We start from the raw sequence: 25,676 nt of genomic DNA on the forward strand, positions 1-25,676 counted from the left end.
TGCGGTGGTTAAGTATGAGAAAAATCTTAAGACTATGAATTTGTGGGTCAGGTGAGTCTGAACTGAATGGAGAAAAGCCAGGTTGAAAGGGAAGACTGAGAGGTGAACAGGGGTCAGGTTATCAAGTAGTTCAAATTTAGGTTCCCGTGGGTTTTGGTGAGTCTATCTACACTTTAGATCCTCCAACTTACTGGTTGATATTTAACATAGCTTGACAATTTGTGAAGCAATTTCAAGCTGGGCCTTGAAATGTTTTTCTGAGGCAGATAGAAAAAGTCATCTAATTTAGCCTCAGGATGGTCCTGTAAGGTATGAGGCCAGTCCTGTTCATGGGTCCCTTCTTAGAATACCGTGGAAGGTGAATGGATGAACAAGCAGTGCATTTGAATCTGTCCTCAAAGGAAGAATCTTTCACAATTGGAAACAAATGCTCCTTAACAGTATGCTAAGTGAGAACAAGACAGAGATGAGCACCTGGTCCTGCTTCATCTCAGGTCACTGTCACTTTGATCACTTCACAAGAGAGATCAGTTACAAGAGTGTTTTTAATCGTTTCCATCAACCAGCAAAGATGTTGATATTCCAGATTTTTTCAGTAAACATAACGGAAATTGATTTGAAAACATGTTCCTTTTGCCCGAATAAACCATGTCTTTGTTTTTCCTTTAATTGTTCAGAACAAGAGAGAATTTCCCTTGAGGCACTGAGCACCCTGCTTGGTCTAGATATTTAATGGTAGTGCATATCATCAGCAGAATCATGCTGAAGGAGCCCCCAGTTGCTATATGACTCACAAGCAGGTTTGAAAAGCCAGGAAGGAATGATCTTTGAAAGCCAAGAGGAGGCAAAAGAATGGTCCTCTGCCATGATTCAATAGAAGCAGCTGAAGACCCCAGTTAGGTGAAATACTCTCATCTATGGTATCTTTGAGCCATGGTCTCATAGACGATCCATTTAGAGTTGGCACAGCAATCCTTATGGAATGAGAGTAGGAGAGTTAATCTTTTACATGGAGAAAATTCTGTGTACAGCAAGAGAAGAGAAACTGGCAGCTGATATCAAACCACAGGCTGATTCTCTGGGATTATTTTAATTGTTCTTCATGCTGGTAATAAGAGGAATGCATTCATTTTAGTTTAAACCAGGTCAGAGCATGAGAATCAGCTCTGAGAATCTAAGTTGCCCAAATATCTGGGCCATTAAGGGGGAAAAAACAGCACAGATTTAGTTGCGGTAGCCAAAATACCTCCCTCAGCTTTCAGAAGGCACAAGGGAGAGGGATTCCTATCCCCTATCTAGCAGATGGGTGGATGAAGAAAGGACAATGTCAAGATGTGGGAGGCAGGGAGAGGATTGGGGGGTACTTGTTGGAGCCACCGGAGCAAAGAGGAAACCATGGTCCAAAGAATTAGTATTAGAAGCTAGCTGGGGATGCAATTTATAGAAGCCTTGGATAGAAAGACAGAGGTCTAGAAATGCCACCTCCTCTAGACTCTGGTCATTTCCTCCTGCTCATACGTCTTTCTTACAGAATCTGTGATCCACAGCCCTGGCTGATCTATTTCCATCATACAACCCTTTCCCAGCCACAGCTGATTGGCTAAGTGGTATACATCTGACCTCAATGGGACAGTGGGCTAGAGTAAGTTATGTAATTTGCTCAGAACTGAATTCAGATACACAAGACACTGAGTTCATTCATCTCTGTTGGCTTTGAACTGGGACACCATGTTAAGCAGGACTTGGAGGAGACCATGTTTCATGAATGAGGGTTGCCAAGAGAACTGGTCTCCAGAGAATATAAAAAATACAGATATTTGAGGAGAAAAAGCACAGGCAATTTGGTTTTCTAATATAACCATGGGCACAACCTCCCAATCCCCATAACCATCCTTCCTAACTGGACCCAACCCATTACCTTGCTATAAACTTAGGGGCATAGCAGATAATCCACAGCAGAAAATCCCATTTTTCCATTCTCAGAGGTTGACTCACTGATTATTCAGAATATTACCTAGGCTCTGCAATGTCAAGGGGAAGCAAAAAAGTGCTTTGGAGCTTCCCTAGGCATTCAGGAGGTGGCCAAGCAACGGGGGCTCCCTGCCCCCACTCCCCCCATCCACCAGAGTAGCTCTGCTTCTGTATGTTTTATACACCAAGTGTCCATGGAAACATTTCACTAGATAAAGAGCTCTATTGCTTAAAGACATGGTACTATAATGAATACCATACTGATGGAATACACAGTCTTGGGCATGGATTAGTTTGGGGTTCTATAAACAAGTTCTATGCAGGACTCTGTTACCTTGCAGCCCTCCCAGTATCAATGACCTTTGGGACTGGTTTCTTCCCCTCTCTGTGAGAGTCCAGCCATCAGTTAGCTCCACCTCACCTCTCAATATGGGGTTGTGACCCTAACAGGACTATTGTGGATTTGATATAGATGCTGGAAGAGACAGGGAGAAATCAAGGGTATAAAACAATGAAAGCTGGTGGATGGTAGAGGTCATGTTTGCCACCCTATAGAGTGGGAAACTGCCTGCCTGGGAACTAAGCCAAGAAATCAAGGAACTCGTAGGATTAATCGGAAGTTGAAAACATGGGAGTGATTCCTGAAGCTAGTCACGCCTCAAGACAGAACTACATCAATATCTTGGTTCCAAGAGTTCACAAATTCCCTTTTTGACCTTTACTACTTTGACTTGAGTGCTGTCACTTGTAAACAAAAATACTGAATAATCTATTATGCTAAATGATTATTCAGGTTTAATGGTCCTATCCATTTCTATAAGGTCTTATCTATTTCTAGAGGCTTTGTCCTTTCATTAGAGACAGTTACAAATTATTATACCATAATAGCAGTAACAACCATAAATCTAAAAATCAAAAAAAACCCTTGAAATCTATTTTTTTTCATTTTCAGCCCTAAGTTTTCTATTAGTTGACAGTCATCCATAATGTATTAGAATATCTTTCCTGAAGATACTTTTATACTTTCAATTCATAGTTTTACAGCATGAACTCAAAGAAAAAAAAAGTTGAGCTAAAAAAAGCCCACTATTTAATAGAAAAATCTAGAATCAAATGGAAAAGGAAAATAATCTGGATAAATATAAATGGTCCCAGAAATCAGGAATGCACTCTTTTTAACATCACCATCTCCTGGCAAAAAAAAAAAAATAATTATAATAGTAATCTGTTTCAATGGAAATAAAGTACTATAATATTTATAGTTGGTGCCAGAGTTATAATGACTGCAGGGGCAGAAGTGAAGTGTCACAGCATGCTCCACATGTTTTTAACACTGTTTCTAAAGGCTCTGGAGGCTATTAAATTTAATGAACCCATCTGCTATGAAATAGAGGTCCCAACATAATCAGTTTCCTCCATGCCATGTAATGCAGATGGCATTCTCTGTTCCACAACCCAGCAGGATGGTTTATGTTTCTCTATACGTGTGTCTTTTTGTTTTGACGATTTGAACTTCTTTGATATGCAGTGGTGTCTTGGGAAAATACTGTAAATTCAGTTTCCAAGCCCCAACAACTTCCTTATGATGGCTTCGACCCCCTGAGTAATTGCTTCTAGGCAGTAAGATGTTGTAGCTTAAAGCAATCATCCAAACGACTCCTAAATGGCCTAGGTACCATTCCTAGATGGAAAACCGAAACAAATGTGCAATTTATCAAATGCAAAGCATTTTCTCCAAGTTGGACTTAGTGGGGGGTGAGGAGAAAGGATACACGTCCAATTTGCAAATGCAACTAAATTGGTTTGAAAGTTCCTACAAATTGCATTCCGAATTACATTACCAGCAACAGGGAGGGGCAGCTGGGCTTGGTAATGAATTCTCATTATTTTAAATGGTCACATTCTCACTGTTTCTAAAACACTTCTTTGCTTCTCTTCTGTGTGTCACCATGGTCTGTGTAAACTCCCCTGGAGGGGTTGATCAGGGATGCTGATGCTTCCTGGGTTTAATGCAGGTTCTACCCTGCACAGCAAGTTGGGTAGCATTCCCGAGATGATTAAGTCCTAACTGGAAAGCACGAGTCATTTGCTTACAAAATGGAACAAATGCCATTGTTAATGATTTTTTGCTCTGCACCTAAGAGATAATGACTGTGCACAACTTGTATTCAGATAAGAAGCCCATAAATTTCAGAATTCTGGTGTTTGCTGTTTTGTCAATTAATACACAAGATCTTATTAGATTAAACATAATTAACGGTTGTTAACATTAATTCATTTATTTGGGCTTCACCAGGAAAACAAATTGAATAGAACAGCCAGGCAGGAAACAGAATATTTAATCAGACTGGTAGTAACAGGCAGGGAGGATGGGCCCTGAAAGGAAAATTTTGCCAGTCCAAAGTCTAGATCAGGCTTCATTAAATGCAGTCCTTGACTCACATACAAGAATCTATATTTGGCCTATACAAACTTTTATCTTGAGCTTATCCAGACCCAGAAACATATGAATCGATATGTAATTAATAAAAAGGGAAAGTACCATACTCACAGGTCATTTTAAGCTGTTCATTTAAGTATTAAATCAATTATATAATTGTATTTGTTGCTGCTGGGTCTTCAGCCATAATGACTGGTGAGTCAAGCAAACAGGAATTCCTTTTGCCTTAACCACCAGATAATTAAAAAGAAAGAAGGCTTTTAAGACCATGTTAAGCATACTTGTGGAAATTGACGAATACCTACTCCCTTAGTAGTTGGTAGAAATGACATACATCAGCAGGGTCACAAGTCTTCTGATTCTGAGAAACAGATCAAAGCCATTTTCAGATTACAATGTCATAAAGAGAACCAAGGTCCTAGAGACATCAGCGGTAAGCAGCAGTGTTATGATGAATGGGCATGGCTGCCCTGAGACTTACTCTTAACAGAGAATTTGCAAGGAGCAGGAGGTGGTGGTTGCATTTCCTTCTGGCATTATCTTTCCCTCTCAGACCACAGTGCATGGACAGAAGCTGTTGCAGTAGGCAGGATTCTAAAACGGCTCCCAAGATTTCTGCCTTCGTAGGTACATGACCCTTAAAGTCCCCTCCCCTTGACTATAAGTATGATGGGATATCACTAGCATGATTAGGTTACTATCACTTGACTGAGTTAATTAAAAGACAGATTATCCTGGATGGGCCCAACCCAATCAAAGAAGCTTTTAAAAGCAGGCAAATCTTTAGAGGGATGCATTCTTGCTGGTCTGGAAGAAAGCAAACAGCATTGCATGACTGCCTATCATTGGCCATTATGACAGGAACTTTCGGTTCTAGGAGCTGAGAGCAATCCCTAGGTGATAACAAGCAAGAAAATGGGGACCTCAGTCCTACAATTGCAAGGGACTGAATTCTGCCAACAATCTGAATGAGCCTGGAAGAGGCCCCTGAGTTGCAGATGAGAACTGCAGTGTGGCCTTGTAAGGCCCTGAGCTGAGGGTCTTGGTGAACCTGTGCCCAGATTCCTGGCCCACAGACCCTGAGATAACATATTTGTGTTGCTTTAAGCTGCTGTGTGTGGTGATGTTGTTACATAGCAATAAAAACTAACACGGGGTCCCAGTGATGCTGACCCCTGTCACAAGAGCGTGTTGGTAGTTCTAGCTGGAAATCAAAACTATGCACACACCAGTTGGTGACCCTCCTCTCTGTGTTTGGTAGGTCACTGTCCACAGAGCTCACAGCTCCCAGACACTACCAAGAGGCAATAACACAAGAAGCAGATACTAACCCAGCCATCAGCCATCAGACCTTCCCATCAACCTAAGATGGAACAAACAAATCAAGGTAAACCACCCTTATCAAAAAAGGAAGGAAGGAAGGAAGGAAGGAAGAAAGGAAGAAAGGAAGAAAGGCTGGCTAAGGATCAATTTCCTCTGAATGCATGGAAGGCTGTGCTCCCCAGTATTACAGATGCTTTGCCCATAGTTAACATACTGGTAATTTTTAGCAATTTTCTATAGTCTTTCCGATGCATTCATTTACATATCTATAGAAGTAACAACTTTCTTTTAACACTCATAAGTTACTCGTTTCAATAATATTTAATTAATTTATACAATTATGATAAAATTACAACTGGCATCAAAATGTTTGGAAAGTCTAAATATGAAGACAATTAACTTCGAGTAAGCTCACAACTCAACTTAGAACAGTCATACATCAACTTCTGGTACCAGCATGACCTTCCAGATCCAACCTCCAGTGTGCTTTGGGCAATTGGCACAAACTGTATCAGGGCAAAGGGAGGGCACCAAGTCCTTAAGTCCTTCACGTGGCAGGTAATTAAGAGGGCTCCTACCATATCTACCTTGCCCTGGACCATCTGTGAGGCTGTGGGGACTCTGCCTGGATGGTGTAGCAGTCCTTGGGGACACTGACCCTAGGCACTAACCCCAGACTTTAGTGCCCCACCCACAACAGGTAATTACAGCAAAATGAATTCCAAAGGATTAAAGTGCATCTCTAGATGACTAGTGCTTCCAAGGTACTCATTATACCTAAGTGCCAAATTCTATTATCAAAATGGTATAAGCCATATTGTAGTTATTATGTGAGACCCAGCCCAAAAAAGGAGATGATTTCCAAAACTTCCCACAGCCAAGGAGAAAACTGATTTCCTGAGGTTGGGGAAGGATGACAGGCATTATTTACTGTGCTCTCACTATGCATAGACATTTAATCTTTAGTGTCTTACCCTGGAAGGCAGGTCTTATCTCCATGTTGTAAATGCAGAAAACAGCACTCAAAGAAGCTAAATGACTTGCTTACGGTCACATAGCTAGCATGGAATAGACCTGGAATTCAAACTGAGGCTATTCTAACTCTAAATTCAGTGCTATCAGTTAATAAACTAAGGTAGATTATAAATGCTTCAATAAAAAAAAAAAAATCCAAAGCTGCCATCGCTAAACCAGGACATTATGAAAATGGGCTCACTGGTCCCAATGTCAAGTGCTTCTGAATTTGTTCTCTTTCATTATTTCAAGGTGGGACACATTAGGGCAATGCTGGCTTGGGACTGTCCAGAATGTGTCAGGATGGTCATAAACTTGACAATTGCTGATCCCTCCTCCCATTCATCTTGCAGGGTGGTTCCAAAGTTGGTGGGCACCTCACAGAATTTAGATTCTGCAGATGAGTTCAGTATACAAATCCTATTTTGAGCCCACACAAACAACAGGGGGCTTTTGTCCTTGACCTGGCAGAAACCAGGCCCAGGTAAAGACTTTGAAAAGCCTGTTGCTTCCTGGCCAGAGAAGGATTTGTTGTAGTAGCAGCTGCCTGTCCTCACTGAACAGGCCTAGAAAGAAGGAGGATTGAAACCCCAGTGTCTGCCCCAACCCAGCAGGTTTCTCAGCACCATCAAGATGAGAAGGGACTCTCAGAACATTCTACTAGGGGATTTATTTATCAGGGCTCTTTGCAAAGATACAACCGAAGCTGAAAAGGAGGTGCTGAGCCATCATTCATTTCAAGGACAGACATATTCTGGGGGGCTAGTTTTCTGTCAAAGGATTTATAGCAAAGGATTCTGGAAGAGGTGGTATAAACGAGCTCTGCTATCTTGGCATACCATTTTACTCAACTATGAGCCACTTAAAGCATTATTTCATTTTAAAGTAAGTAAGGATGATTACGGAACAGAAGGCAAACTTCATAAAGTGTTGAAGATAAAGCACAAGACTGTTCAAAGACATTTCCTCTAAAACTGCATGTCCAGAGCTGCTCCCAGACCTTTACTTTGCCTTTGCTGTTGAGAGTTCTTCAGTGGAAAAGCTGGAGTAGCAATGGGTCTCCTTAACTCTTAACTGCCCTTCATATGTAAACATATATATGTACGTATATATGCATGTGTGTGTGTGATTTAGTAAATCTAAAACAATTGATTCAAGTGATTAACATGATCTAAAGCAAGACATCATATTAATACCAAGCTTTATCTTTTTCTATGCCCTTCCTCCCCCATGACCTTTGGGGTCCGTATCCACAGCCAGAATACTCTGTAAGTGGGATGTATCCTTTTGCAAAAGCACACCATGCCCACTTGTTTCTCATCAGTGACACTAATTTTAATGATCCACTCTAGATTTTGTCTGGATTCTCCCACTGTGTAGATACTACTTTTTCCCCCCAGAACTAGTTGAAGATCTCTGGGGAGGACCTTTGAGACCATGAAAATACCCCGTTCCAAATCTCCCCGTTAGTTTAGCACCCATTGATAACCTTCGCCCTAACCAGTCTTTCCCAAAATGTCTAGAAAGCAGAGATTTTCCATCTCCATGACTCCCTTCACATTTACCAGTCAGCAGCCCACTGTCCACTGCATCCCTGTTCACCCATCTCGTTATCTCTTTGGTTCATCCCTTTGAGATTTGTTGATCTAGTCACTATCGTAAAAACACGTGGATTTCTGTTTTATTCCACAGGTTATAATCAATTACAGTCCCAGAATTGACCAGTGAGGTCCCCTTCATACTGACTCCTGTGTCCTTCTGATATGACCTCCTTGTTTTTTTTAGGAATTTCTTAGTTTCTGGCATTAAATATTCCAGGCTTTTTTGGGAGAGGGGGCACCTTCCCAGCCCAAGTCCTGGAATTAGCAATTTCTCTAAGGAACGCTGGTTTCTGTTAGTGGGGAATGGTTTTTAGAAGCTGGGGTCTGGGTTTTAGACGTGTTCATTGCTACTGGGGTGCCATTGTTTCTAGGCCCTTTCAAAGGACAGAGTTGGGGTTTCATTCTGACACCTCCCATCCAGTCTCATCTCACAGGTGTCTGCCTTGTCTTCCTCATTTACACATTTGCTCAATCTTACCATACTCACAAAATAGATTCAGAATTGCTAGACCCACATTACTCCAAATGACACCAAAAGGAGTTTAAAATTTATTTCCCATTCTCTCTCCAAACTGGACTGAGGATAGTCAAAGAACTATGTTCAAGCTTTAACATTGTGCATAATTACTATGTTCAAAAGTTTACTGCTTTTTCTCCCTTTTTTTAAAAAGATTTTATTTATTTATTTGACAGAGAGAGACACAGCGAGAGAGGGAACACAAGCAGGGGGAGTGGGGGCGGGAGGAGCAGGCTTCCCGCGGAGCAGGGAGCATGAAGCAGGGCTCAATCCCAGGACCCTGGGATCATGACCTAAGCCAAAGGCAGACGCTTAACGACTGAGCCACCCAGGCGCCCCTTTTTCTCCCTTTCTTGATAATTTTTGTAGTTCATTTGAAATGTCGTTGGATTCATTTAGTCTTTCTGCATTCACTGTTAGTTCCCCACCCTTGTTCTTGATTTTAATTTTTGAATGCATAGAACATCAAGCTGCTTTTAAAAGTCCAAACTATGCAAAAAGGTGCACCCAGAGGCATCTCACTTCCTTCACTATCTCCTCCTCTGTTCTTCCACCCACTTCTCATAGGTAACGGATTCTATTGGATTCCAGTTTATCCTGGCTGTGCTTCTTTTCATAAAAAGAAGCAGGTACATGCATATCTTCTAGTTCCTCTTCTTTCTTATACAAAAGGGGGCACTCTATTTATACTCTTCCATTTTGTTCTTACTTAGCAATATGTCCTGGAAATCATTCTATATCAACCAATAGAAATAAGTCATCCGCATTCTTGCTTTTACATTAAGATCCATGATATGTGTGTACCAATATGTGTGTACCATAGTTTTTAAATTTAATTTTATTACGTTATGTTCGTCACCATACATTACATCGTTAGTTTTTGATGTAGTGTTCCATGAGTCATTGTTTGTGCATAACACCCAGTGCTCCATTCAATACGTGCCCTCCGTGCCCTCTTTAATACCCATAGTTTTATCATAATCTATCTGTTACATTTTGTATTTAGGTAACTTTCACTATTTTGAAGTGACATGCATTTCTATAATCGGCAAACCTGTTTTATTAACTTTATTTTCTTACTGTTGGAGGTTCATCTTCAGAGTTCATTCCTAGATGTGGAATTGCTGGGTCAAAGCATACGTGCAAATTCGCCTTCATAGAGATTCCCCCATTCTGTCTTCCAACACGTGGTCTATGGGTGTTCCTTTCCCACAGCTTTACCAACAGAGTATACAGTTAAGCTTTTAATTTTTATCACTCTGATAGGTGCGAAATCATATTTCACGAGAGTATAATTTTCATTTTTCTTCTCTTTCTACGATTGAAGCTATACATCTTTCATTTGTCGAAAGCCATTTTTATTATTTTTGTGAATTGTCTGCTCATGTATTTTGCTCGTTTTTTTTTCTACAGGAATTTTAAGGTTTTGCCCTCAATTTTGACAAGTTCTTTATATATTAGGATTATTAATGATTTCTGTGTGCTCTGCATTGCCAGTACTTTCTCCCACATTACCCTGTGCCTTTGACTTGGCTTATTGTGGTTTTTGACATAAAAAAGTTGGTTTCCATTTTGTTTTGTCTTTAGGTAGTCAAACTTATTTATTTGTCTCTTCATTGCATCTGGATTTTAGAGTCACTGTTAGAAAGATTTTCTCTGAATCCAGGTCATAGAGGGATTCATCCAGGTTTTGTTCTAGGGCTTGCATGGTTTCATTTTTTACAGTTTTGATTGCTGATCCACTTGGATTTCTTTCTTGGCTATGGCCTGGTGAATAGAACTAATTTTATCTATTTTATCTTTTTTTAAATGGTTATCTAGTTTTCTCAAAAGCATCTTTTATGAAGACCATGCTAACCCTTCTGACCTGAGATGCCACCTTTATCTCTACTGAATTTCTATATGCAGTTGGATCCCTTTTCTTGGACAACCTATTCTACTGACCTGTCTCTCCAGGTGTGTTTTAATCATAGAGGCTCTGTTTTATAGGTTGCAAATTGATGAAACAAGTGAAATGCTTGATCCAATGGCCGTTCAGGGTTTGTACACAAAACCACTGATGACGGGCTCACTTCATTCTTGGCTATTCGCACTGCTGCTCTTCACACCTGTTATTCCTGCCTTACTCAGCCATGCCTATGAAGAGGTGAACACGTCCATGCTGGTGCCATGGCAATGACTGTTAGCACAGTGCCCACATAAATGGGGCAGCTTAGTTATTTCGTTGCCATGCTTCTAAACAAACCTGGGGTCAGACTGTGGAAATGATGAGAGCCCCAGGTCTCCCTGGCAACCAGAGAGGCTTTTTCAGCTTAACATCCATCTCTATGCAGGGCGACTGACCACTTCATATTTCTGTGGTCCCACCGTGTCCTTTATTTAGGCCGAGGTGGGGCAGGCTGCCGCGGTGGCCCCCAAGATGGGTTCCCATATGCTGTTCCTGCCCTGCCTTTCCCTGCAGCTGCCAGAAACGCAGCCAGAGTGAGAGAGAGCATGGAGAGAAAAGCCGGCCCACCGCAGCCATTGAGATCACTCCCGAGGACAGCTGTGTCTGGGTTACAGTGATTAATGTGATGTTAATCCCAACACAAATGATGGGAGAGAGGCCCCATGAGAACATTTACAATCAATAAATGAAAAACACCACTCCCATCAGACTCATTATCACTATGAAAAATCACCCTGAAATTACACAAGAAACCCGGCCATGGAGCCAGTGCATGATGATTGGCAAAGCTCCTCCTTTTACGCTAATTCAGCATCAGATTCTTTTGCTTGGAATTCAGCTTTAGAATGAGCCCGTGGCCAGAGTTCCAACAGCAATCCAGGGCTGATATAACTACCACAGAAGCATATTCTCACTTGTCTATGGGAAGAAAATGCAGCCGTGGCCTCTACCGTGGCTCCCACTCACTGTTGGAGCTGAACTTTGGTCACCCTCCGAAGCTGAGCCCCCAAGATTCATCAGCACGACCGGGCCTCTCAGATGGCGAGGATGGAATCTAACATGACCATGATCATGGCTACCGACAGAATTTGTACACATAGAAGGAAAACAAAGTAACTAGAGAAGACACAGCAAAAAGGGACTTTTCTGTGCCGACCGGACTCCTTCCAAAAGTGCCGGCTACATTCTGATGTTATGATTTTTCACCAACTTTGCTTGTCAAGGACCAACACAAATTGCACAACAAAGGAAAACGTCATCGAGCCCCATCACGGAGGAAGAGTGACAGAACTGCAGTTGTGAAAATCAGTAGAGGAAAATCTCACTAAAGTGGGTGCTAGGAATGCTAGAAGGGAGTCAGGTGGGAAGTACTGTCAAGTACAGACCCAACAAAAGAATCCTCAACAGGAAAGAAGCTTCAGTTACAGGCCCCAACAGGAAAAGATGTACACTGCATCTTCTACAAAAAATCAAACACCTTTGCAACTCAGCTCACGGGAAACCATCATTGTCTTGAACTCTTGAACTCCAGCGGATTTTTGTTCAAAACAACCCCTTCCAACTTCCTCCTTCTCCATAAAATAACATTCCTCTCTTTTGTTTATTGGACTTGCCTATGGTTTTGCTATAGCTTGCTTGCCCTGGATTGCAATTCTCTGCTATTCCTGAATAAACCCATTTTTTGCTAGAAAAATAACTGACAGTTTTATTTTTAAGGTTAACATAGTCTTCTGGAATTAACAGAGGAAAACCCTCAGGCCACCCCCAGGGGCGCCCCCTGGGACTCACAGTGCTGTCGATGTAAGCTTCAGTCCATACCACGTCGTGCTCCTGATCAATGACTTTGGGCCGGCTGAGGACATGCAGGTACTCCATGACATTTTCCTGCACATCAGCCAAGGTGGAGATCTGGGTGAAAAATCCTGCCAAGAGAGAACCAAGCTTAGTAACAGGAAGAAGGGCAACCGCAGAGTACATATGCCATGCCTTCTTGGCCTCTGGTTCACTTCTTTTGTTTCTTTCCCTATCCTTTGTAAACACTGTATCTTCTCTCTACCATCACCAACTTCATGAGTAATGTGTTCATGTGATCTTGAAAATATAATCAAGCAAAAGAAATCACAGTAAGTTCAACCATAAAGCCACCTCTCAGAGGAGGCCCCTGCTAACCCTTTAGAGAATGTCCTCCCAGAATTTTTTCAATACATACACATCGACACATACACTTACACATACATCTACACCTTCTCTGGCAGAAAGGGGGGTCCGCTTTACATGTCATTCTGGACTTTTTTTTTTTTTTTTTTACTTTAGTGCGCTTATTTCCAATAGGAAAACTATGAACCACAAAATGGAAAGGCCACCTCTTTTTTTTTTTTAAATAACTGTAACAATAGCTATGATTAATTTGAAGGGGCATAAAATCTACTGAGGAGCTGATAAGCTTTGTCACATTTGTTCTTGAGAACATGATGAAGCAGACACAACTGTGCCCACTTTAAAGGTAAGATACCTGAGGCGGATGAAAGGGATGTGTTTCACCTGTGTTCTTACAGGTATCAGGCAGCAAATACCGAAGGTGCACCCATGCTTAGGCATCTCTTCATCTGAGCCTTTTGCTTCTACAGAATTTTTTGCCCTTTGTGTGTTTGAGGCGGAAACTCCAGCTCACACCCCTCATGTGGTTACCAGACCTGCCTTTTGAATGTGCTGGGTTGACATGGTTTCTCAATAACAGAAGAAGTCCTAAACGAGCTATCATCTTGTGGATAGGAATACCGTTTTGGTCTTGAGTTCCTCTTTAGTGTGGGGTCCCGTTGGCTTCACCGTGGGTTAGGAGATGTGAGAAGAAAAGGCATGAACTGAGCAAGGTCTGGATCCCTGCTCGGGAAGGGGGGCTTTCATTCATATATGGAAGGCTTTCTTGGTGCCTAGCACTGGAGAAGCAGGGATTAACAAGATGAGCAAGACCTCTGCCTCCTGGGGCCTGGCAGGTCTGAGTAAAGAGACAACTGTAAAATAGGACAATGAATATTATGCTGAAAAGCACAGCAGGGACAGCCTATCAAACCCAGCTACCCTGAGGAAGGGTCAGTGCAGTTGGCTCCTGAAGGATGAGGGCCAGTTAGCTAAAGGAACAGTATATCCAGCAAAGTGTGAGTAAAGTGTGATTAAAGGCCCATGGTGAGAGTCAGGCTTCTTCTAGAAGCTGAGAATAGCTCAGAATGGCTGGAGGAAGGAGCTGGGGGAGAGGGACTGGAAGTCAGATACTATAAATCAGAGATGAGCAGGACAACTGTCACATAGGACCTTGGGAAGGAGTTTAGACGTTATCCCCCCAAGCAGGGAGTCATGGGAGGATTTTAATAAGGGGGACACTGCATGGACAAAATTCAGGTTTCCTCCCCATGCCTTTAAATAAGGACCCTTACAACTAAGCTCATGGCATGTCCCACTTGCCAACAAACCAGAGAAGGGTATGTGTGCCCCTGAAGCCAGATCTGACACAGCACTTGCTACAGTGTTTATGGAACCTCTTGTCTAAAGAGTGCTCTGGGTAAGGAAACGCCAGCCCTTCTGTTGTCCAGAAAAGGGGCAGGACCCTCCCAGGGCATTTCCAAACAAAGGCCAGCTGGTTTGAATTTGCTGTGCCAACCCCAAACCAGGTTGGGACCATGTGGCTTCTGGCTTCCTGATGACAGCTCTGCACAGTGATAATTAACATGCATTGTCACTCATGTCCAGGGCCAGGGCCTCGCCCATCCCAGGGGAAACAGGGCCCCAAAGGAGCTGGCTGTGAGTGCCTGTTCTAGCTTGTAGCCCGGGAGGGGGCCCATGTGCACCTTGGTACTCCCTCTGAGGCCGGGCACTACAGTTAGGGACACCCATCTGGGACAGGGTTCTCCCAAGGCCTCCAGGAGGCCCCTTCTGGGAGGCAAGGTGGGAAGGGCAAGTTGCAAGAGCATGGCTGGGTGAGGGGAGCATTCACAGTTATCATCCTTCCTGCACGGCAGCTGCAATCAGTGTGGAAATCAGCAAGAAAACATTTCATCACTTCTCTAGTAGGCAAATCTCAGGCTCTGAAGGAAAGGTCTTGGAGCCACAGACAAGGCATAGAAGACAAACCAAGATAGGTGTCGCCATGTTGAGAGGAAAAGGAGAGAGCTGAAAGTTCTGGACCATCAGGGTACGTGGGTGAACCATTCACAGTGCAGAGCAATTCCAATGGGGAATCCTGTACCAAATGTGCACTGAAGACAGCATCTCTTAGGAGGGATTTTTCTTGGTGGTCTGCATTTTCATTCTCATGCTCGAAGCCAACAGTAAAAATCCCTGATTTGGGTTTTCCAAAATCGGGCCGAGAAGAAAGGGAATGAATGTAAGGAGCAGGATGGGAGAGACAGATCATTACATGGGGGGGAGCAGGAAGGAAACACAATCACACATTTGGAAGGGGATTGAACTGGGACACCATCCTCACTTGGCCTTGCTTATCATACTCAGAGTTCTGAAAAGCTGGCTTCTCCCCAGAGCTACAGAACCATAGCCAACTGTACACCTGACACCTCCATGGGGATGAGTAACAGGATTCTCAGACTCAACTTGTCCAAAGCCAACTCCCAATTTCCCTGTCCAAACCCATTCCTTCCCTGGTGGGCCTTCCTCATCTTAGCAAATGGCGCCATTGCCCAATTAGGCCAAAAACGTAAGAATCATCTTTGATAGTCATTTCCTCACCTCACCCCATAGCTAATCCAATTGGCATGTTCCTCTGGCCCTACCTCTAAAATATATTGAAAATCCTCTTTCCCATCTCCATTGCTCCCAGCTGACCCCAAGACTCCACTGTCTTTTCCCCAGAGCCTCCATGCACCTCTCCCTCCTCGTTATCTAGGCTCCTCCCGGCAGTCAGAGGGATCATCTGAAAGTATAAAGCAGATCACCATCTCTCTCCTTAAAACACCTTCTGTTCAGAGTTAGAATAAAATCCAAATTTCTAAGCCTGACCGCCAAGACTCTCCCTCAACCGGCCCCTCCCCAACTGGGTGACGGAATCCCCTTCTGCACTCCCATGCTTGCTCACTGTTTCAGCTCACTGGCCTTTTGCTTCCTCTCACAGGCCATGCTCATCCCCGCCCATCCCCACCCCCAGGCCTTTGCACTTGCTGCACCGTCTGCCCGGCACACCTTCTATCCAGTTTTGCCACGGCTGGCTTCTGCTATCATTCAAGGATCAGCTGTCAGAACTCATTCTTCTCACTGCACCCCACCTTCACTTTTCTTGTCTACTCTGCTCTCTGTCATTGGAGTCTTAGCTCCATGACATGTTACAAAAAGCTTGTGCCCGTCTTGTCCAGAGTGTCATTCCCAGAACCAGGCCCAGGGGTCTGGGGGAGCCAATAGTAATGCAGGGACATTCATGAGGTCTGACTGTGACCTTGCCTCTCTGCACCTGGGCCACTCAAGAGCCCAACTTGTGTGAGCTCAGTAATTTGTCCTGGATCAATTCAAATCTAGGTTCATCAGATTCCAAAGCCTTTGCTCTTAACCACTGAGGACACTGCCTCTCCCTGTATTGGGAAGGGTCAGGCATGGCTGCTCACAGGTCCTGTCCCAGGAGGGTGCTCCTCATGGGCTATTCGTATCTGGGTGACTGAGAAGGTTGAGGATGGGGTTGGGAAATGTGGGGTTCTCTGAGATTCCTGGGAAATGCTCAAAAATTAGCGCCAAAGATCTATTGAAAGCCCAGGTCACAGTTCTGACTTATATCTCAATACATAGACCAGGGATGCAGATGTATAAAAGGTAAGAATACTGTACACTGCAAAGCTTAATGCAAATTTATCATGTAGCCCCAATCCATTAAAATTAAAACCTTTCTGAAAGGCTCTTTTTTGTTTTTCAATGTTTTCATATAAGTTTTAGTTAACAAATGTACCTTTTGATGGATAACAGGAAGTCCCTGAAGGCTGGACGCTCTGGCTGTAATTGTAGGTGCTTCCCTTGTTTCTCTACAGAGAGAGAATTCTCTGGATTGGCCACCTTCCCTCCTCCCTCCCCTCACTTTTATTTCTTTTAAATTCTAGCCCTCGAATGTTTATTCTCTTCTTTAATGTGCCTTTTTGGACTTCATATATCATGTAAGAAAACAGAATCAGCAATCATTTGGTAATTACCAAGGACTAATTAATGCTGAAATTAGCCATCTATTACAAGTGGTCTGCTCATTTTTCTACCTAACATCAATTTATTTACCTTATTCCCTTGCAGGGCCTTCCGTGAACTCTGGGTTACCACTCTTCAGTGCGATCAACCACATGCAGCCTGGTGCTTTGTGTTTCTGAGATTTTACCACCCTCACTTCGAGATTTCTTAAGGGCCCTTGTCTAAAAGATGCCTCTGCAGGAGATGCCCCCTCAGCATATCATTCGATACTCAGCTGGGCAGTGGTGCCAGAGCTGAGGGCCTCGCGAGGCCATTCCTCCGTGGGAGTCTCTGGCTGGGCACCTCACACACCAGGGTCCTCTTTCCACCTTTGGTGTGATGGAGAAGGAAGTCCTGTTGAGTCTTTTCAAAGGCTTTTGCCCTCTTAAAGAAGACAAGCTGAGAACAAGCAAGCCCATACTCAGACTACAGTCTTGCCAGGGTGATGGGGTGGGCAGTGAGGTGGATTTGCATTTGCTAAGGGAACCACAGTGTTTTTGGAAGACCCTCACGGTACCCCTCTTCCTCCTCCCTGTCAACAGCACACGCTACTAGAAAAGCACTCATTTCTGTAGAAAAACGTACAACTTACAAACAGCTTTCTGTCTCCACAATTCCTGGTCCTTTCACAGAGACCAAGGAAGAGGTCTGATAGCCCTGAGAGCTGAGGGGTGGGGATGCCCCCCAAGGACCGGGTGCCCAGCTGCCTCTGCAGGCATCGCTCCCAGGCGTGAAGCTGTCAGAATCAGCTCCATACCTCACATTTAGGAGCAAACCTTTTCCTTTGTGAATAAGATGACACTTTTAATTTCAAATTGCATGTTAGAAAAAATAATTTGAAGGATCACGCGGTAGAGCTAGGAATGCTGGCTTGTCTGCAGCTCTATCACTGAGCCAACTCCCCCTACCTCATCTCTCAGAGCCTGAATGTCCCCATTTGTAAAATGTCGGGAACTGGACCACACGCCTACACAGGCGGGGGCAGGACCACTTCTGGGACACACAGGCTGGGTATAAATCCTCACCCAGCCTTTATTAGCTATGGCATACTAAAATCCCGCCTCAATCTCTAAATTCCATTTTCTAGATTCTCTCATATTATGGGAAGCATGCAAGAGTCTTCCATGAAACCGATCTTTCTTCCCCCCAGAGAGAGGCGACACAGAGACCTCACAGCCTGGTGAAGAGTTAAGCTTGGGCTTCAGATCTGCTGGGCCTGAATCCTGGCTCTGCCACCCGAGGGCTGCTAACCTGGGGCAAGATGCCAATCGCTCTGGGTTTGTTTCCTGCTCACACACCTCCTAAAGCTTTAAGAGGTCAAAAGAGATAATACACAGACGTACTTGGCACTCTACGTGTCACTGCGCACGCTTACCTGTGATTAACAACATAGCCCTGTCTTCAGCTTCATCACCATTATCTCCTCCACTCTAATCCTCATGTTCTATAGAATGTACACCCTGAAATATTATGGAGCCACGAGAAAGAAGGAAATCCTGCCATAGGGACAACATGGATAAACATTGAGGCTACCATGCTAAATGAGGTAAGTCAGACAAAGAAAGACTAATGCTATGTATAATACCACTTACATGTGAAATCTATATGGACTCTAAAAAAGCCAAATGTGGTGTAGAACCAGAGAGTAGAATGGTGGTTACCAGGGGTTGGGGGGTAGGGTGGGTGTGAGGGAATTAGGGAGATATTGGTCAAAAGGGAACAAATTTTTTAAAAAGAATTACACAAATGTATCTGAATGACATTTTTGCCTTCTCCCACCTGTTCCAAAATGGCAAAAAGCTTTAATTTCCACTTGTCCCTCAACCCCACCTACAACCATTCTGGCCTCATAAATTTAGTTAGGGAACAAGACACTTGGAAACGTAGAGCGAAGCTAAGAATTTTTTGATGGAGAAAGACTGTGGGTCTGAACTTCTGAGGAGGGCTCAGGCCACCAGATCTCTTTCAAATGAGGAGAAAATGATCATTAACCCATCAAGAAGGGACAAGCTGAGCAGACAACCAAGAGAGGCTCGTGTGGCGTTTCCATTCGACCTAACGATGACGGATTGGTTGAGAACCCAAACACAGAGGCCCTCCCTTATTTGCACAGCTGGAAAACACTCCCTTCACCGTGATTTCTGAAGGAGAATCAGGCAGTGCTTATTTAAAATCTTGGCACACTGAACATTAGAGAAGGCCATCATGGCTTTATGGAATATCTGGGCTAGTCAGCCCCTCTTTTCTGCTTCCCCAGTTCACTTGCTTATCCAATAGTATGAAAGCAGAGCTTTAAATTCCACAAGCCGTTCTACAGTGGCAATGATTGTTTTAATGTATTTAAAATGGTTTGCTGCTTTGCCTCATTAGGGCTGGCTCCCTCAAGATAGGACCTAGTTATGCATAAAATGAAGCAAACCAATGAGCTCCAGGCCTCTCTGGTTTTTGCTAGGAGATTGGACAAGGCAGAGAACTCCTGCCAGGGGTATGAAAGTCCCCCGGAATCCATTTCTAGGGGACAGTGTCTGAGGTGCACTGGCTGAGAACTGTCTCCATGGCTACCAGACTTCCTAGCAAGAAGATCAGCACCGATAGTGGGTCCTCAGCCACCGACCCGGGGGAAAGGTTGGTGCTGGCCCTACGACTCCTGAGTCACTCTGGCCAGCCAGCCAGCAGGCTTCTCCTTGGGCTCCCTGGGCTCTCCCTGGGTCTGTTTTGGTCCCCAAATGCTAATGCTTCATTTCACTGAAGAACTTGGCTGACTCAGGGAGAAAATATGTAAGGGGGGGGCCCCTCTGGACCTCATGTCACTTGAGATGAAAAATGTTATGCTGCCTCCATACTATAACAATCTGAGACTATAAACAATGATTTAATTAATGACCATAGAAGAATACTTGCTCACCGATGTTACGTGGCCTAAAACCCCAAAGCTGACGCAACGTGAAGCCAATGTTTATTCGGGCACAGATGACTGGAACCTAACATTTGGATGGCAACTGTTACTTTGAAGAGTGGCAAACAATGACATTTTATTCCCAAGGGCCTTCAGAAAAGAAGCAGAGTAAGGAAGGCAGACCTCTTGAGAGAGACTTGCTTTGGCAGGGAAGGCACTGACCGGATCTGTACAGGGAGAGAAGGAGGATCACTGTGGAATCCAATGGCCCGGCCAGCTAAGCAGCTACTATTACCTCCTTGTTGCTATACGCAGATCTTCTAAATCTAAAGGGCTACATTCTATAGCCAGGCCCTGGAATACTTGGAGTTGACTAAATTGTCTTCAAAAGGATGCTTCAAAGATTCTTATAAACAATGACTAAAACTAAATTATGGTGTAATATTAGTTGATTAAGACAAGACTTCAACTTGAGTAATTTTCATCAGTTGGACACAGACAGTGGTAAAAACAAGAACCCATGACTAAAGGCGTCCTAGCTGATGGGAAGGATTGCAATCTGATGTGGCAGGAACAACAGCAACATTTTTAAAAATTTGAAAATGGAAAGGAATTCTTTCTTTTCAAGACCACAAAGTAAAGGAAAAAATGGGGGAAAAGTGCAGCTCGCTCAAGGTTTTAAAATGTCAACAAAGTTCCAAAACTTATTTCAACAATGGCCTCTTCACTCAGAGGAAATCTGGGATCCACACAGCCCCCATACGTTTATGTCTATGTTTCCCCTGTACTTCACCCTGAAGCGTTATTCTGAGATGCATTATTCTGAGACAATCCAAATTGCTGATACCTTTTAGTGAGGCAAGCCAGCCAATAAACTAAAATAATTGTAAAATGTGTTATGTTAGCCCTTCAAGGAAATGTTAAAAACTCCCATGCAGTTCTCTACTTTTTAGATGAGGGAATTGACGTTAGCTTAAAAGATGGCTCCAGGTAGAAGCAGATAATTCAAGACAATGTCAAGCAAAGGGAAGGGTGAGCGATGTTCATTTGCTTGGCCGCGTAACTTTTCACTACTCACTCGCCACGCCCACCCAACCACAGCGCTGAGACCCCACCAGAATGCATCTGTTTTTCTCCATGGGTTTACCTCTCTACCCATGCCCACTTCAGCAGCAGGGAGTCGTAGCCCAAGCTGGGGGGTCATAATCTTTTCTGGGGGAAGGAAAGGACTTGAAATCGAATTTAAAGTACTGATCAGTCTCAAGTGGAGAAGACATAAAGTCTTCTTTCTAATATCATGTCTTCCCACAGTGTGTGTGTGGACAGATGAGTATGCATGGCCTGGGTGGTCATTTCTAGATTACACCACTGCAGGGGGCGGTCTGTCTACAGAGAGGAAGAATGCCAACGAGTGTAGGAAAAAACCAAGGAGGAAAAGAACTACAACTCAGCTCCTGGGTTCCTCATGAGACATGAGTTCCCCTTCCCACTCCGGGCTCTGAATCACCCTTTTCCTCTCCAAAACACTCCTCTTTTTAATTTCAGATAGCAACTTTGCTTGCTTGCAACTAAAATAACTTTTTCTTAAGAGCTGGGATGAGCAAACTCTTCACAGAATCCTCTTTCCTCCACTGAGGCACAAATGCTGGAACTTTTTAAAATAAAGGATGGCTTGGGGCGCCTGGGTGGCTCAGTCGTTAAGCGTCTGCCTTCGGCTCAGGTCATGATCCCAGGGTCCTGGGATCGAGCCCCGCATCAGGCTCCCTGCTCAGCGGGAAGCCTGCTTCTCCCTCTCCCTCTCCCACTCCCCCTGCTTGTATTCCCTCCCTCACTGTGTCTCTCTCTCTGTCAAATAAATAAACAAAATCTAGGGCACCTGAGTGGCTCAGTTGGTTAAGCAGCTGCCTTCGGCTCAGGTCATGATCCCAGAGTACTGGGATCGAGTCCCATGTCGGCTGCCTTCAGCTCAGGTCGTGATCCGAGGGACCTGGGATCAAGTCCCATGTCGGGCTCCCTGCTCAGCGGGAAGCCTGCTTCTCCCTCTCCCACTCCCCCTGCTTGTGTTCCCTCTCTCGCTGTGTCTCTCTCTGTCAAATAAATACAGTCTTTTATAAAAAAATAAAATAAAATAAAAGAGGATGGCTTAGGAGACAATATTAAAAAAAGACCGCCTAAATCCATCAAGACCAGTTTACCATGCGATAGGACATGGTCTTCCTTTATAAGTGTTTGTAGCCAATTTACTCATTTTTCAAACATTCTGAGTAAGACAGGAGGCTGGGCTCTTCCTGAGTGCTCATGATGAAATCAGAGTTAAAGGCTGTTCTCATGGAGCATGTAGCCTCTGAGGGAAAAGAAGACATGCCTACAGATCACAATGGCACCAGGAAATAATGGGGCACTTATGTGGCAGGCACTGCGCTACCAGTTAACCTGCACAGCCTCATTTCCGGCTTACAACAGGTGGGGCAGGTGTCATCACTACCCCTGTTCTGTATGTGACACAATTCAGACCCAGAAAGGTTTAGTAACTTGCACATGGGTGCTGGATGGTGGAGGCTGGATTTGAACTCAAGGAGTCTGGGTTAAGACTCCAGTAGTCTGGACTCTACCACCTATTTGCCGCCTATGCTTTGCCTTCTTGGTCATGCATAGCATGAAAGGAAGGAAGCCCTCATAAACTAGAGGGCCCTGTTCCTTCCCTGCCTCTGCCTTCCCCAGAGCATTGTTTCTGACATACAACAGGGGATTATTAATCAAGAGACTTCAGAATATAGAGAAGACAACAATTATTGAGTGCTTACCGTGTCCCAGCATTGAACCAGGCACCTAATATACACCATTTCACTAATCTTTATATTTAGTAGGAATCAAAGGAAGAACTATTATCAACATCCTGATTTCAAAGATGAGAACATTGAGGCAGTTTAAAGTTAACGAGTTTAATCAGTTAAGTAGGCTAAGTTATGCTATGGGGACATATCAAACTGGAAATCTTAGTGGCTTCACACAAAGGGTTACTGATTACACATGTATATCCAGTGTGGGCTGGCTAGGGGAGTAGAAGGGTGCCAGTCCCTGGTGGTCACTCAGGGAATCAGGCTGATGAAGTCATTTCATGACTATTCCATCTGGAACATGGAGTTTTTAGAGTTCACAGGAGCAGGAGAACAGAGTACGGACACTATCGTAGCCACTCCGAAGTGCTTTAGCCCAGAAATGACCCAGCTTGGTTTTGCTCACAGCCTACTGGCCAGAACCCATCCTGAGGCCCCACCTAACTGAGAATGGAGAGTGCGCACATGGATATTTGATGTACAGTAATTTGCTCTGCCATAGTAATTCTCCCAAGCTCACCCAGGTACTATGCAGCAGTGCAGAGGCATGACCACTCCACTTGACGATGTCCTCAAAATCTCTGTAAGCATATTTCAGGAGAATTTGTTCCAAGTCTACCAAACACTTAGAAACAACCAAACCTTATCTTAGAACTCACAGCCTTGTCTTAGAACTTTCTACTTTCTTTTGACTCTCCCAACTATGGCGCACCCAAGGGGAAGTTACTTGGGGTCGAGCCCATGAGAGTGGGGGAACCTACCTTTGTTGGCACAAGCCATCCACTTGAGATTGTCTGCAAAAGCAGCCTCTCGCCCAATGAGGTAGGTGAAGATGCGGACCTGGGAGGAAGAGGAGAACAGGCATCAGCGATATGCACCTTTCACCGCGCTGCCCAGACCACATGCATGGCTCCTGCACATGTGTTTTACCTCTTTAATGCCCCAGAGGCTTCCCATCTGTAGGAACATATTTAAGACATTTGAAGTACGGGCAGCTAGAAATATATTCAAAACTGGAGCCTTTGATCTTTTAAACCATATGGCGCTGGAGGTGGGTGTTTTTCGGTGTGCAACTCACGACAGAGGGGAGCAACGTGAAACGGGAAGCGGGCAGCTGCACGGGACTGGGTTTGCTGCACACATATGGACAAGGATCATCTCGGCCTGGACCAAATCCGCAACCATTTTCCTCATCCACACAGGAAACGCAGAGTGTGCTCTTCTTGGGAATACAAACGCCACCAAAAGACCCTCAATGTTTCCCCCCAGTGTTAGGACACGTTGCAGACCCTCTTACCATCTGTGGTGTCTGTGTGATTTTAGGAGGTAATTAACTGGGACCAGAGGCATGGCCTGTAGACGGGAGACCGATGGGGACTCTTTCTAGCCTTCTTAAGCTTTTGGCTCCCAAAGAGCAGACAGCATGTGTAAAACCCTGGCTCTCTCATTTTCTATTGCTTTCTCAACTCTCTCTCATGAGGCCAGAATCCTTTGAAATAGAGCACCACCCCTCTCCCAAAGTAGTACTTGAGGGTTAGATGGAAGAAAGGTAAGGGATTAAAAGGGTTACAGCCCTTGAATTCAAATTTAAAACAGGACATCGGTCAGAACAGTACCCAGTCCAAACGAAACTCTTCTGGCAGTCCAAGCACAGCCCTCTGGCCACCTCCTTGTGGCCAAGTTAAAGGAAACATGCCATTAGATGAAGATGCTGGGCATGTGGCCCCAAAGGCTTTTTACCAGCTGATGTCCCCTCAGCCCATCGAGCTGGCTCAGGCACCCCACTGCTCCTCCAGCGCCTTTATTACAGTTGTCACTAACTAGTATCTCCTGTGGTTCCATGTGTGAGGTTGATCTCCCCTAGACTGTCCACCTGATGCAGGGAAGGAAGGAATGTCTCTGTTTCCCTGGCTGTGTCCTGATGGAGCACAGTAGTTGGAACACTAAAATGTAATACATGAATGGGTAAAAACATATGAATGCTCCTAGCTGAGTATAAAAATGCAGATTTAGCTTTAATTAATGAATGAATTAATATTGTTAAAAGTAGGCTCCACACCCAACGTGGGGCTTGAACTCACAACGCCAAGATCAAGAGTCGTGTGCTCTACTGACTGAGCCAGCCAGGCACCCATTATATTATAATTATAATATAATTATATTATAATTATAATATTTAATTATAAATATTCTCCTATCTGGGCATCATAACTTAAGGGCTAGTTTGGAGGAAATGTTGAAATACACATTGTCATTATGTCGCCTCGGCCAGTCCTCACTTGTGTGCACCAAAGCAGCCCTTCCATCCATCACAGCTCCTAGGGGACTTCCTGGGTCGGTGAGCAGGCAAAGAGAGCTTTGCCTCTCTTCATTCCCCTCACTCTTTTCCACACTATTCCCAATGGAGTAACACTGACAGAGAAAGGATATGTTATTTATTTATTTTTTATTATTTTTTTTTAATTGGGAGATTCTGGCTTTTCTTAGGGAAAAAAAAAGAGAAAAGGCAGCTTTATACGGCCAAAGTAGTTATTATTGACCTCTCCCCCTACAAAAAGTCACTTCCCTGTTCACTTTTCCTGCTAGGCCACTGTTGGCATTTAGCTGAAGATGTCTGATTTAGGGGGAAACTGAGGTCCAGTTAAGTAAAATGATTTCCTTAATTTCATCAAGTCCCAATTCAATGGGAAGGGTCTTCAGAAACCTCAGGATAACACGGGGGCCTCCTCGCAATCTCTTGAAGATGCTGGGTCTGTCCATTTAGAAAACCCCAGCCAGCCCCATGGCCCAGAGCCTGTACCCATAGGAGCCAGCAATGGAATCCAGTCTTCTGAGACCCAGACCCATGCTTTTTTTCATAAATCCTCATCTTTCTTTCAAATTTAAGCTATTTAAAGGGAAAACACTAAACTGATCAAAACTTGT

At 44.0% G+C, this 25,676-nt stretch overlaps 1 protein-coding gene across 2 annotated transcripts in view; it reads right to left on the reverse strand.

Annotated features, from left to right (window-relative positions):
- The window catches only part of CACNA2D3 (calcium voltage-gated channel auxiliary subunit alpha2delta 3), an 889,368-nt gene that overhangs the window by 284,630 nt on the left and 579,062 nt on the right, over positions 1-25,676 (reverse strand). For both annotated transcript variants that reach the window (XM_088022023.1, XM_028124497.2), the window contains exons 12-13: positions 23,513-23,591; positions 12,603-12,736 (exon numbers count right to left, since the gene is read on the reverse strand). In XM_088022023.1, coding sequence (XP_087878149.1) covers positions 12,603-12,736; positions 23,513-23,591 — 213 coding nt within the window. The remainder of the gene's footprint in view (positions 1-12,602; positions 12,737-23,512; positions 23,592-25,676) is intronic.

This window comes from Eumetopias jubatus, unplaced genomic scaffold (genome assembly GCF_037043125.1).
Source record: "Eumetopias jubatus isolate StellerSeaLion01/CBP00866 unplaced genomic scaffold, mEumJub1_p1.0 scaffold_1, whole genome shotgun sequence".
Taxonomy (NCBI): Eukaryota; Metazoa; Chordata; class Mammalia; order Carnivora; family Otariidae; genus Eumetopias; species Eumetopias jubatus.